Here is a 14273-nt window from a genome sequence, read left to right on the forward strand (position 1 = left end):
CACAGTAATGTAGTGAGAAAGTTGATTTCATTCATATGTGGTCTCACGAATCCTAGCACGTCTGCATTGAAATTAAGTTGTACTATTATTGTGAACAAAGATGATACACTTTTATTTCTCTGTCTCATGAGTCATGGGGGATAGTTTGCGCTATGATTTGATTGATGGATTGAGTCTAACACCAGGTATCTTGATTAGCTTGGAGTCCTAAGAATCGCATAAAAAAAGTGAGGCAAAATATGTTGGGATCTCATAGATCGAGAATAAAAATGGATACCTCCCATGAGGCTATTTCCATATAAATTGTAAAATCGGAGTATGTAGAATTTCAAGCCCACTAGGAAAAGATTTTTCGAAACCCCATTTGAGAGTAATTGGCTTTTGTAGGAATATTTGAAGAGTTAATGACGGAAGTCCAAGTCCTTAACTAGAACACAATATTATGATATTCTATTATGATTTTTCTGTATATTGTAGATGTCTAAGAATCCACTTAATTTCATACTTGAGGTAAATAATTTTGATGGAACAAACTATTCTTATTGGTTGAGAAATTTGAGGATAGTCATCGATTTCGAGAACCAAACTTATGTTCTGAATAAATCTCTATCTCGGATATTGCTGGAGGAGTCCATGCCTGAAGAACTTTTGACATACGAATAAGTTCTGAATAAGGACTACTAGGTTTTATTGAGAAAATATAGCAACAATTGAACATTAACAATTGAACTATTCCAGATAAAAGATAAGATAGGAACTTTATTTATTACCACATCATTCATAAACGTACAAGCATATGCTCAAATAAATTATTTTGCTATAAGGACAAACCCTGCACCCATCTTCATAACACAAACACACACGTGCACACACACACACACACTGCATCATTTCTCAATACACATTCCTAAAGTCCCATGCAACATTCCATCAATTGTTTAAGACTCTGACACAGCTTTTACAGCTTGGAATCTTGGTTCTTTAGGTTGAAATTTTTGTTCAAGATAAACAGACATGTAGTCTCCAAACACAAACTTAGGGTACTTGGCAACTTCGCTCACCTTATTCTCCACTTTGGGACCGAGTAGTTGTGGAGCAGGTGCTATGGTTGCCTTGAGAGACGGATTGTAGAATGAAGCAATTGACCTCCTTTGTCCATCCGTTTGGGGCACAACACGATGTAAAATACTGTTGTACCTCCCATTGCTCAAAACTTCAATCTGATCACCAGTGTTGATCACTATAGAATTTTTCATAGGTTGCACATCAGTCCAAACCCCATCTTTCAACATTTGAAGGCCTTTCACCTCGTCATCTTGGAAGAGCAAGACGACGCCCCCAGCATCAGTGTGGGCTCGGAGAGCATTAACCTTCTCTGGGTGGGGGCATGGTGGATAGTGGCTCACCTTGGTACCAAAAAATGCAGTATTCTCTACTCCACCATCAAAAGTGTTCTTAATATAGCCTTTTGGCAAACCTAAATTTTCATCCATTATTTCCATGACTTTGTGTCCTAATTTCTTCAGCTCAGTTCTGTATTCCTTCATGGTTTCTCTATTGTAAGGAACATAATTAGTTAAACAATTAGAAAAAAAATTTCATTTGATGTATGCATGGACTAGTTCCTACTCTAAGAAAAATTTAGTTTATTGTATGCATATGTTATCTTGGTTCCATATATTTTCATATCAACCAAAACATAGCTATTCATATGTAAACGAAAACTATAGTTAAAGTAAATCTTATGGAACATAATTAAAATAAAGTTGTGCTTACATGAAACCAGGGGTTTTTGATGGCCACTCGGCATTATTCTCATCCGAGAGCAGAAAAACATCCTCCCAATCCACATTCTCTATTTTCTCATCACTATTCTTTCCTAGCAGTTCATTTAGCAACTGGACTGGTTTTGAGTTCTTGAAACATGCCTCCCTTTCTAGCTTATAGCATTCAGTGGCCACCTTCTTCACCCTGTCCAGGAGGTCCTCAGAGATGCCATGATTGATTAACTGCGAAAATCAAGAAACGAATCAATTAACATACCATACAGTAATAGAGTAAGCCATACTATCGTCATTTGAGTACCTGAAAAAATCCCCACTCTTGGCAGTAATGATCAATTAGAGCCAGAGTATCAGCTCTTTCCTTCCCATCAACCTTTGAAAAATCAACAACTGGAATTCCCATTATAAGTCGAAGGGAATTACCAACTTAAGTACACAATTAAGGATTTTCTCTTATTGCTAGTGTACTGATGTGGTGCTCACTAGCTCATTTCTAGACCTATTTATATAGGAGCAATATCGTAGTACATATGTTTTTATTTCTTTCTTTTTCAAAATTATTAAAATTTTAATATTTAATTACGGAAATGGAAAGTGACACCAAACCTTAATTACGCTAATGCATCTTGTCATCATTAAACCAATATTTTAATCCATACTAATTAGACATTTTCGCTTGGCAGCTTGTACCAATAATTATCCTGCTCGAATATTAAACTCAAGTAATGTTGTTACAATTATTACATGCATATATGAATTTAAGAATATTTGGATTTCGGGCAAATAGTATTTTTCGTCACGTAACTTAGGACTTTTTTACTTTTGATCTTATTGATTGTCGGATTATACTTTGAGTTCTATTATTTACAGAAAATCTGAAAAAAATCTCACAAAATTTTTTAAAAATTCTCAGTTTCAGTATTTCTATCAACTTTTATCAGAAAATTGACCAAAAAAACAACGTATAAGTCATGTAGTCGTTTCCCTTGGTAACGGCCAGAGGGTAATGGTTTGTATTGCTGGAATTAGGACTTCAATAAAATTTGATAATAACTAAAGTGATAAAATTGGGTTTATATTCATGCATCATGTCTTAAATAATGATTCAGTTCACTGGCTGTTAAGTGTATAGAATGTTACTTTTTTAAGTAAAGGCCCTAATATACACGTGCTAAGCACGTAGCATTTTTCATTAAAATTTTTACAAAAATTTATTATGGGACCAAAAATGTTTCTTTTAAAAATTATGGTACAAAAAATATGATTTCTCCTTTTGATACAATAGGAGATTTTAATAAAGCATGTTGCACTATCCATGTTTTCATCACGCAGATATATTCCCCAAGTTTGCTTCACCTTACGAAGTATAACTTTTACCTTTAAGAGTAAAGAGGAAGAGAAATTGAAGGATAAATTTCACTTTTCATCTTATAGTTTATGCTCTACACACTTTCAGTTCTATTATTCTCACAATTTTAAAGGATTCTTACTTTCAGTATTTCTATCAACTATCATTAGAAAATTGACTGAAAAAATCGCGTAAGTCTTGTGGCCATTTCCTTTTGTTCTGAAAATGTGGTTGTTCCCATCCACTTTAAAAGATAACAACCACCTAACTTACACATGATTTTTCCGTTAATTTTCTAGTGAAGTTGGTAGAAAGGTCCAAAAAAAGACTTTTTTTACAAGTTGTAGGACTATTTTTGACTTTCGAGAATTTCATGAGTAGTTAAAAGTTGTCCAAAAATCAGGCTAACCGTTTTCTATTTTATCTTGACTAGTCTATAAATCAAAACAAAACATAAATACGGAATGGGTTTTTAATTCAATCATTAGTATTATTCCATAATTCATGTGGGATAACTATTTAACGAGAGAAGCCATAAGTTAATTTCTTGAATATTTAATTTTTGTAGAATACAATTTATATAATAGATTGGAAAAAAGAATGAAATACTGACATAAATCTTATTTTATACAAAATCTATTTTACATATAATGAAAAATAAAAAATTACGTCCCACGCAAACACACGTGTATTTACTAGTATCATGAAACAAGAAACTCAGAGCTTTCATTCAAAAAAATAATATTTCATCATAATTTATGTCTTCTAAGCCTACTACTACAGTGGACTACATGTTTCTTGTAATCATGTATTCCTAATCCTAATACTCTTCGGACGGAGGAGACTGCAATTCAAATAGGACAACTCCAGCAGAGTTAGAATCTGAGTCAACATGAAATTCTCCTCTCCGCTGGTGCCCATATACGTATCTATATATATATACACCAATACCATCTACAGACAGAAAACATATCTATCCTTTTACCTTCAGCAAGTATTTTGACTACGTAGCAAAATTCGAAATGGAGAAATCGGTGAAGAGCACTGCCGCAGCACCTGTGAATATGCGTATTCCGTTTGAGCTTTGCTGCAACGAGTGTGGGCGGCAAACGTACAAAGGTGACAGATTTTGGGGTTTGAAAGAGAAAGCTGGAAAGGACTCGTGTTTTGGCGTAGAGATTTACAGGTTTCAGTTTCAATGTCCTTCCTGTCGTGCTGACTTCTTCATTAAATCGGATCCCGGGCGTTACGATTACATTGTGGAGTCGGGAGCAACTTTGGTTCCAAGGAAATTTTAGAATAAATAGATAGATTAAGGTAGATTTGGTTTAAAGAAAACTTTGTTCGATCTATTTTTTTCTTTTTTTACTTGTTCATAGAATGATTTTCTGGGATTTAATGAATTTTTATAGCTTTAATTTTAGTTGTAATTTGGCTTCGTAAACAGTTTGATGGATCTTGACCACAAGGAATTTGTGGTGATTTCTATGTTTTTAGTTGAAGAACTCTCTCTCTCTCTCTCTCGTTTGAGTTGTCTTCCTGCATATAACTACTGGAGGACCGTGCAATCAATCATAGAAGATCTTTCCTTTGCGGCAAGCATTTCATATAATATTTTTGCATATCGATATTTCAGCTCGATTTGGTTCATCTGTTCAATTTTATCGAACTAACACCTCCAAAATTAAGCATGCAAATATGTCTAACAATTCAATGAAATCATCATTACAAAAAAAAAGGTGGAATTTAGCAAGGATCATAAGATCGTTTCAAAACTCGTTTCAAAAAACACATTAGGAACAGAACTTCTATGGGGTGTGTGTCAAAAGCTCATCATATAAAGACACAGATTGTGATTTTTATGGGATTTTCGAAGAGATAATTCAGTTAGATTACCCACTTATTCCAAACATGTAGATCGTTCTGTTTAAATGCCGTTGGGTCGATCTCGTGGGAGGTATGAAGGTACATCCTCATTATCACATCGTTGATGTTAACTTCAAAAAAGTATACCAAAAAAACAAATCTTTCAGCCTGGCATAACAAGCAGTACAAGTCTACTACACGGAATACCCTTGCATGAACAAAGATGAAGTGGAGTAGATGTCTGTCTGCAAAACAAAAGCCAAAAGAGTCATTGATGACTTTCAATGGACTGAAGTTGCATTTCAAGAGGATGAAACAATGCCTATTCCATAAATTGTGACGGACAATTATAATTATGACTTGCATGACCTAAATTGTATCAATTAGTCGTTGAGCTTTTTGTTGCTAATCAACAAGGAGCAGGTGCATCCTGATCAGGGAATTGTGAATCTGATGACGAGTCTGACAAAGATAGCTTTGATGAGGATTACTAGACTGAAGAAGCTAATAATTATGAATGACAGTTAAGCATTTCTGTAATCAGACATCTCCAGATAACCTTTGTATAAATTAATGATTAATTATGTATTTTTATAAAGTATTTGTTCTATTTAGGAATGATCATTGATAGAAAAAACCGTTCCGAAACCATTCCTACTAGGAACAGTCACATTTAAAATCGTTCCTAAATATAACTGTTCTTTAATATTTGAGAAAAATATTAAATTTCAAACAGAAACAGTAAAAAAGAACGTGCGTAAATATATTACAATATCCTACAGAAAAAATGAGGAAAATCAAAATATAGGAACGGCAATTTATATTGACTGTTCCTAAATCAGTTCCAAACAAATTTAATTTCGCGCCAAATGAAAAGTGGAAGGAAAATCAACTATAGAAATAATTTTTAAATATTTGACCGTTCCTAAAATGAATTTAAAGAAAACTATGCCTAAATGTATAAACAATCCATTCCTAACATGAAGATAAAATTAACCGTTCCTAAAGTAGCTCCAAAATCATTCCTTAATATAGAAAAAGATCTATAAAATAAATTTAAAAACCCTCTTAAAATAAATTATATATATATTTGAAATCCACTTAATAATCTAATTAAAAGTATATTTAACCAATTTCTTCTTCAAAATTGTAGATGTTAATGTTTATTTTTATTAGATATATCTTTAACTCCTAAGATTAAAGAACCAACATCAATTTTTTTATTATATTTTTAGATTAGATAAACTTTATAATTTTATTTATAATTTTGATATTTTTTGTCCCTTTCGAAAATTAAAAAAAGAGACTATTTTATTTTAAGTTAAGCAATATGTTAATATTATGTCCAGAAAAGTTCAAAGTTCTCATTTTTCATACAAGATAATTACATCATACCATATAAAGATATAAAAAAAAAATGGTTTCCTTTACAAAAACAAAAGTGACTAATTCGATAATTTTAAAAATTTAAGGAACTAAAGTGATAAAATAAAACTTAAACCGACCAGTTGCCCTCAAAAAAGTCAAACTCCAATCATATTTTCACCAAAGAATTGTCAAAGTGACAAAACAGAGACAAAACTTAAAATTTAAGAATGTTAAAATCAAGAAATGAACTTAAGAGACTAAAAATATTTTAAACAAAAACTTTAGGAATCAAATATAGCATTTACCGTTAAAAATATAATATAAAAAAAATATAATTTTAAGTTATATGCATGTATATAGGGTTTAATGCAAATTACCACCGGTAATATTAGAAATGAGTAAATTACCCCCTATGAAAAAATACCAAATTACCTCCCCGTGTTTGTGAAAAAAGAGCAATTTACAGGCGCCTTTTATATTATTTTTAGTTTTTAATTTGAATCATTTAAGAATCGTTGGATCTAATTTGAAACCAAGCTCCAAATTCAATTTAAGATCAATGGCTTAAACCTTACTTAATTCAAAATCAACGGTCTAGATTTACAACTATAAATTTACCTTATATATATTTATTTAAATATTGATATTGATTTAAAATATGTTATATGTAGTGAATGTTATATAATTACCATTATATATATGGATATACATATATATATATATATAGAGAGAGAGAGCAAAAGAGTAAAGGGGTGATGGCACAAGTTGGGGAGGGGGTTTGGGTGTGGCGACTACGGAAAAAGGGCCGGGGGAGGGAGGTGTGATATCGGAGAGTTGGGGAAAGGGGTTAAGGCATAGCGAGAGGGAGTGGAAGGAATGGTGGTTTGGGTGTGGCGACTGCAATGCAAATAGTTTTGAGGGGGCAAGGTTACTGGTTTAGCGAGGCCTGCAATTGTTTTTTTTTTTTTTTTTTTGGGGGGGGGGGGGAAGTAGGGGAGGGGGTTGGCGCTAAGGCTGGAGTTGGGAAGGGGGAGGAGGGTGCGGATGAGGGGTTGCGACATGCCAGGTTATGGTGTGGTGGCGTGGGCGACGCCGGCTAGGGTGGAGAGTGGTGATAGGCGTGGAGGTTGAGGCAGTGGACTGAGGGGGGAAAGGGCGGGGGCAACGATGGCCGGCGAGGGGGTCGGGGTAGGTTTTGTTTTTTTGTCTTTAAATAAAAAAAAATATATTATTAAAAATATTATATATTTTAAATTAAAATTATATTTTAACCTTTTTAATAAATATTTTTATATATTATAATTGTTAATAAACTTTATATATAATATATTATATAAAAATAATATTTTATTAGTAAAAAAATCATGCCCAGCTGCAAGAGGGGCAAGTGCACTACACACCCCCCTCTAAGGGGGTAAGCTGCTTAAATTTTAAGAAGACAAGGGGGTAATTTGTGTTTTTCTTTTTTTTATTTCACAAGTGTGTATTTTGCATATTACCCATAACACGGGGCGGTAGCTTGCATTTTTTTCTATGTTTATATATAGAAGGGTAAATTACAATCTACCTACCCGTGTTATGATAAATAGGCAAACAACCTTCTCATAAAAAATAAAATAGTAATTTATCCATCCTGTGATTTTCAAAATGAAGAATTTATCCCCTTATGATTTAGAAAATGAAGCAATTTACCTCCTTCAATTTTTAAAACATAGGGGACTAAATTGCTTTTTATTTTTTATTGGGTAATAATTTGCTTATTTTCAATATTATAAGAGGGTAAATTTCTATTCACCCATATATACAAGTCTAAAAAATATAAAAACGAAAAAATAAAGATAACTCGCCGACGGATGGGAGATTGGCGGTAGGTGGGGTATCAAAATGGTCGTTGTCGGACGGGCTTTCCAACGATGGTAGACTCACATTGAGAGATGGTCAGACGGCGGAGAAAAAAATAATAGAAGATGGGGTTGCGGATTAGGATTTTTTGAACGAAAAAAATAGATATAACTCGCTGAATGATTGGAGATTTTCGGTGGATGGGGTATCAAAATACTCGCCGTTGGACGAGCTTGCTGATGGTAACCTCGCGTCAAGAGGTGTTCGGACAACGGAGATATGGGAGGAGAAGAAAACTAGATTTAGGATGTATACAAATAGATACAAATATACATACATATTTATATATTAAAATATATAATTCCCTATGTATTAAAATAATATACTTTTATTTTCTATAAGCCATGATTAAATTTGAGCCACAAGTTTAGATCAGATTAAACATAAGCCGTTGATCTGAAAAGAGTATTTTGTCATTGCAATATAAGACTCATGTTCAAATGCACCGGGGCAGTGTGCATCATTTTAAATTTTACAGGTGGCTATGTGGTCCTTTTTTTTTTTTAATCACAGGTTTTATTTGAATGAAAAGTTACGATTCATTACACTCTTTTACTGTACCGTGGTCGACCTGCTTGACTCTCTTCACAAACTTGATCATCAGAGTATTTTAGTTATGATCCGAAACCTCGGATGCTTGTGTTGAACATAGATTATTCTCAAGCATATACGGTTGGGACCTCAAAATTTGGGACCATAATGCACTCACAATAATATACGTAGTAGGGACTAATAAATAATAATATATAATCAATCATTCTATATAAAACTTAAAAAATCTATATATATATATGACTGTACCTCTCAAATATTGAATTAGGGATTTTGACATGACCCAAAGATTACTATTTTTTTCAGAAAAAGAGAAAATATATATTTTCATATTGATTGTACAATCCGAAGAAGGTTTAAAATGAATTAATCTAACAGTGTGTTTGAATTGCTGCATTTAAAAATATGAATTGCAAATTCCTAATAACAAATCCTTTTAATTTTTTTGAAAAATTCTAAATTCAAATGATTTCAAATCCTTCAACTATAATTTTAAACTAAATTTTACTGAAAATTGAAGGATTTTAAAATTTTTTAATATGTAGTTATTTGAAATCTTTTGTCTAAATTAGGTACAGCAATACGGGTGGAGACCCGACCAACCTAGTTTTGGATTGGGTTTAAATTGTTTTAACATGGGTTTAATATGATTTTGTTTAAATAAATTTAAATAATTTATGGGTCCTATATAGGTTCTAAATGGTCCTAAATGTATTCTTCATATTTAATTTTCTATTAGTTTGCCAAAAGTAATTTTAGTAAATAATTAAATTAATGAAAGATATTAGTATAAATTACGATAATGAGTTCATCATGGATCCAATATCGGTTGATGATAGATTTTAAGTGGATTGGTGATATATATATGAATTGGTGATGGGTTTTAAGATCATTAGAATGATCTAATTGTACTATATATTACTAGCTACATTTACCTTTCTGACTTTTCACATTTTTACGAGAAATAATATTTTTAAAATTTATTTAATAAAATTATTATTTTTTAAATTAATGAGAAACAAATTAAAAAAGAGTGAAGAATTTTATAAAATAGTCAAAATTTACAATTCATATGTGACCATTTAATTTTTTTTTTAATAAACTGATAATATACAATTATATTATAAATTTCAATGAACATATCAAATAACAATAGGTAATAATAATTTATAATGAACTAACATGTACTGTTATTATTAGGATTGAAAATTCACAATTCAATTTTAGAAAGAATCATGGAGAAATTGATTGCATAACTATTCATCTCATGATTTGTTTCGAAAAATGAAGTATTTTTTAATACTTTGCAAATTTTTCCTTTTATATTTGACAAATGAATCTTTAATGTAACTTGATTACTTTTCATAAATAATAATTAATATAAATTTAATCGTATTAATGTACTATATTACAAGTTGTATTAGAAATATTGTCATTTAATTATTATGATTTAAAATTTTAATTTTTGTAAATATTTCATTTTAACACAACCCGTTTGGACCCGATCCAACCTGCCCATTTGCCACCCCTGGTCTAAATCATTTCTCAAATCTAAATTCATCAACCCAAAGGTAGTCTATGAGTAAATTACAGAAGATTTCGTGAAATTTGCCATAATTACAACTACCTTGTCGTTGTTCGAATAATTATAAATACCTTATAGTATTAATAATCATATAACAAATACTCCAGCGTGACAATCCATCATAAATGGTATTTGTAGACAATCATTATTTTTAAACAATATTTATAATTTTTTAAATAATAAAAAAATATTTTTAACAATAAAAAATCTCAAAGAATCCTGTCGTAATTTACCCTCAATCTATATAAACCCGTCATAATCCTTGTCACATTCCTTTTCCAACCAAACCATTTTGCCTTTTTGATCTTTTAAGTAATCATTGAAAGTGCTAACGAATTAATTATTTTGATGCAATGCATTTGATTGACGAGGAACTGAGAAATATTGAGTTCTGTTGGAAGAGACTTGGAACATTTTTTAAGTCGAGATGCATGAATCTGAACAAGACTTTAATTTAATTACTATTTTATTTGAAAATCAACTTTTGATGTTTTTTTTTAAAAATTTTATTTTGACCGAATTGGGTACAATTATATAAATTAATTTCAATAATGAGCAATTAATATACATCAATTATAAATATCAAATATGTATAATTAATAAGTAATTACTATCACCCTGGAAAAACTATCATTAAAATATAACAATACACATTAATGAGACCCGAACCAACAAAATAACGGTTAGAATATTGCTATATAAAATGAAACTGATGAGAAATTATATTTATATTTATATTTGTAATAATTATAATAAAATGACATTCATGATGTTACCGAAAATATATAGCTGGTAATTTTCATGCCACATGGGCGATAAATTTAAAAAAAAATGACGTGGTATATGATTTATTTCGACAAGTTTTGCAAAATTCAACACCGAAAATATTAAAATTGTAAAATGTCAAAAAGTTACAGGACTCTTTTGCAACTCTTGGAAAGATAAAGAATAAAAATATAAAATTGCAAGGGGCACACGATATTTTCATACATCTTTTTGCAAAATTCGGCACTAGAAGAATCCAAATCGCGAAATGTCAAAAAGTTACAGGACTGTTTTGCAACTCTTGAAATATAAAAAATAAAAATACCAAAGTATCAAAATTTGCTTCAGGATTCTTTGTTATATTAACATATTGATTGAGTCGATATATATATGCTACCAAGATATGTACCAAGAAAAAGTCCCGGAAAGAAAAAATACAAACAACATAAATACGTTCATAGTTTAGAAAGTGCTCCGTCTAAAAGTTCTTTTATTACTATAGAATTTTTTAGGGTTAACTAAACTTAAACTCCGTTTAAAAATATAAAATTATATTTTTTTTTCAATAGTTTTTGAAATTATAAGTACACCTCTTTTTAGAATGCTTTGTTCATAACTGTATTCTTTCTATTAGGGATTGAACAAAAACTATTGAACTTGACCCAAAAAAAATTACATAAACTTCTAATTTTTACTCTCCATTCAATTTTTGGATAAATTATAGGTACTTTTTTATACAATAGAAATGATTTCAAAATAAAGCTTTCATAATCACTGTTGATTAAGCAAATGGTTTAATGATGATAAGATCCATTACCATAATTAAGGTTTTCTGTCACTGTCTACCCTATTAAGGTTTAAAATTCTACAATATTCAGAAAGAAACAAATATAAATATGTATAATATTGATGAATTTAATAAGATGGAGGGGTAATACTACGTTGCTTTATAAATAGGTCTAAAGATGAGCTATTTAGCATCATATCAACACACAAGCAACAAGAAAAAGTTCTTAATTTGTGTACTTAAGTTGGTAATTAGTCTCTTCAACTTATCATCAATGGGGATTCCAGTTGTTGATTTCTCAAAGATTAATGGAAAGGAGCGAGCCGATACTCTAGCACTGATTGATCATTACTGTCAAGAGTGGGGATTCTTTCAGGTACTTACATGACTACAACATGACTTGTTATTTTACTATATGTTGGATTGTCTAATTTGTTTCTTTATTGCGACAGTTAATCAACCATGGCATCTCTGAGGAGCTCTTGGATAGGGTGAAGAGGGTGGCCACTGAATGCTATAAATTGGAAAGGGAGGCAGATTTCATAAACTCAAAACCGGTGCAGTTGCTGAATGAGCTGCTAGAAAAGAATAGTGATGCGAAAATAGAGAATGTGGATTGGGAGGATGTTTTCCTACTCTCAGATGAAAATGATGAGGAGTGGCCATCAAAAACTATTGGTTTCAAGTAAACATATTTTTTCTTAATATTTTTCTTATGCTTCAATTTAATCAAAGTAGTTTTTTTCAGATGAATGCTTCTATATAATTTATACACCATAAAGATGAAAATTTCTTAAAAAAAGAAAAGATCAGGACATTGCATCATGGGGCACGTCTATAACTGAAGAACGAAGCGTTATAAAAAAAGAAAAAAAGAGTAACATTTTAATAGTTTAGTTTTGGTTCATATACAAAAGTCTAAAATCAAACTAATATATGCATACAATAAATAAAATTTCAGAAGAATAAAAATATTAAATCTAAGTACCGGCTATGTGTTTCTCTAATCATAATTTTGACTGTAGGGAAACCATGAAGGAATATAGAGCTGAATTGAAGAAACTAGGGCACAAAGTCATGAATATAATGGATGAGAACTTAGGCTTGCCAAAAGACTACATCAAAAATGCTTTTGATGGTGGAGTCGATAATACAGCATTTTTTGGCACCAAGGTAAGCCACTATCCACCATGCCCGCACCCGGAGAAGGTAAATGCTCTGCGAGCCCACACAGATGCTGGGGGTGTTGTCTTGCTCTTCCAGGATGATGAGGTGAAAGGACTTCAAATGTTGAAAGATGGGGTTTGGACTGATGTACAACCTTTGAAAAATGCTATAGTCATTAATACGGGTGATCAAATTGAAGTTTTGAGTAATGGGAGGTACAAGAGTATTTTACACAGGGTTGTGCCCCAAACAGATGGACAAAGGAGATCAATTGCTTCATTCTACAATCCATCCCTCAAGGCCACCATTCAGCCTGCTCCACAATTGCTTGATGCTAAGGTTGCTAATATGGTGAAAGATGTCGCTAAGTATCCTAAGTTTGTGTTTGGAGACTACATGTCCGTTTATCTTGAACAAAAATTCCAACCTAAAGAACCAAGATTCCAAGCTGTTGCAGCAATATAAAAGTTGATGACTTGATCCAATGCGTCTTGAGAAATGACAGAGTCTGTATGTGTCTTGTGTGTGTTTATGTTTTTAACTATGGTTTTGGGCTTTTCCTTTGAGTAAAATGCTTTACTTGGGTGTATGTTAATTCACCCTTGTATGTATGAAGCATATAAAAATAAATAGAAAGCTCATGTTGTCTTCCGTCTCAAATATTTCAGATGCTCCCCTTTTTTATTTTCTGCAATTTAAGTTGCTATATTTACTCCATAACGCTATATATATTTATATCTCAATCTAACTCTATTAAACTTTAGGATGATTTACTTCTACACATTCCAACATTTTCGACAAGTTACAAAATCTCTCATTAATGATGGATGTCATATTTTAGGAACAAAAACTAAATCCGTCACTACGTATACAGATGAAAATAATTATAATTATCCCAATATATATTAATGTGCTAGTCCTCGACTTTCCGTCTTGATGTGTATATAATAAATAATTTTTCATGGTTTAAATATCATAAATAAAAATAAAATATATAAACCAACACATCATATTTCACAAAAAGAAAAAAGAATAAAGAAAATAAAACTAATTTAAGGATACTATTGACACTATAAAAACATTATTCGCGGTGTTAGAAATCGTTGTTTGTGAGTGGAAACGATCTTTTTTATTATATTAGTAATAAAA

At 31.3% G+C, this 14273-nt stretch overlaps 2 protein-coding genes across 2 annotated transcripts; one reads left to right on the plus strand and one right to left on the minus strand.

Annotated features, from left to right (window-relative positions):
* Positions 1 to 739: 739 nt before the first annotated feature.
* On the minus strand, positions 740 to 2246 carry LOC105162966 (1-aminocyclopropane-1-carboxylate oxidase 5-like). The gene is made up of 3 exons (XM_011081148.3): positions 2086 to 2246; positions 1777 to 2009; positions 740 to 1554 (listed from the first exon to the last, which is right to left on the minus strand). The coding sequence occupies exons 1-3, from the start codon at positions 2185 to 2187 to the stop codon at positions 939 to 941; spliced, it is 951 nt and encodes a 316-aa protein (XP_011079450.1). The 5' UTR covers positions 2188 to 2246; the 3' UTR covers positions 740 to 938.
* A 9895-nt stretch (positions 2247 to 12141) lies between these two features.
* LOC105162915 (1-aminocyclopropane-1-carboxylate oxidase 5-like) lies at positions 12142 to 13784 on the plus strand. Its single transcript, XM_011081090.3, has 3 exons — positions 12142 to 12333; positions 12410 to 12642; positions 12983 to 13784. Exons 1-3 carry the CDS (start codon positions 12232 to 12234, stop codon positions 13587 to 13589), a joined length of 942 nt encoding a protein of 313 aa, XP_011079392.2. The 5' UTR covers positions 12142 to 12231; the 3' UTR covers positions 13590 to 13784.
* Positions 13785 to 14273: the final 489 nt, after the last annotated feature.

This window comes from Sesamum indicum, linkage group LG5 (assembly GCF_026168435.1).
Source record: "Sesamum indicum cultivar Baizhima isolate 11 linkage group LG5, ASM2616843v1, whole genome shotgun sequence".
In the NCBI taxonomy this organism is placed as follows: domain Eukaryota; kingdom Viridiplantae; phylum Streptophyta; class Magnoliopsida; order Lamiales; family Pedaliaceae; genus Sesamum; species Sesamum indicum.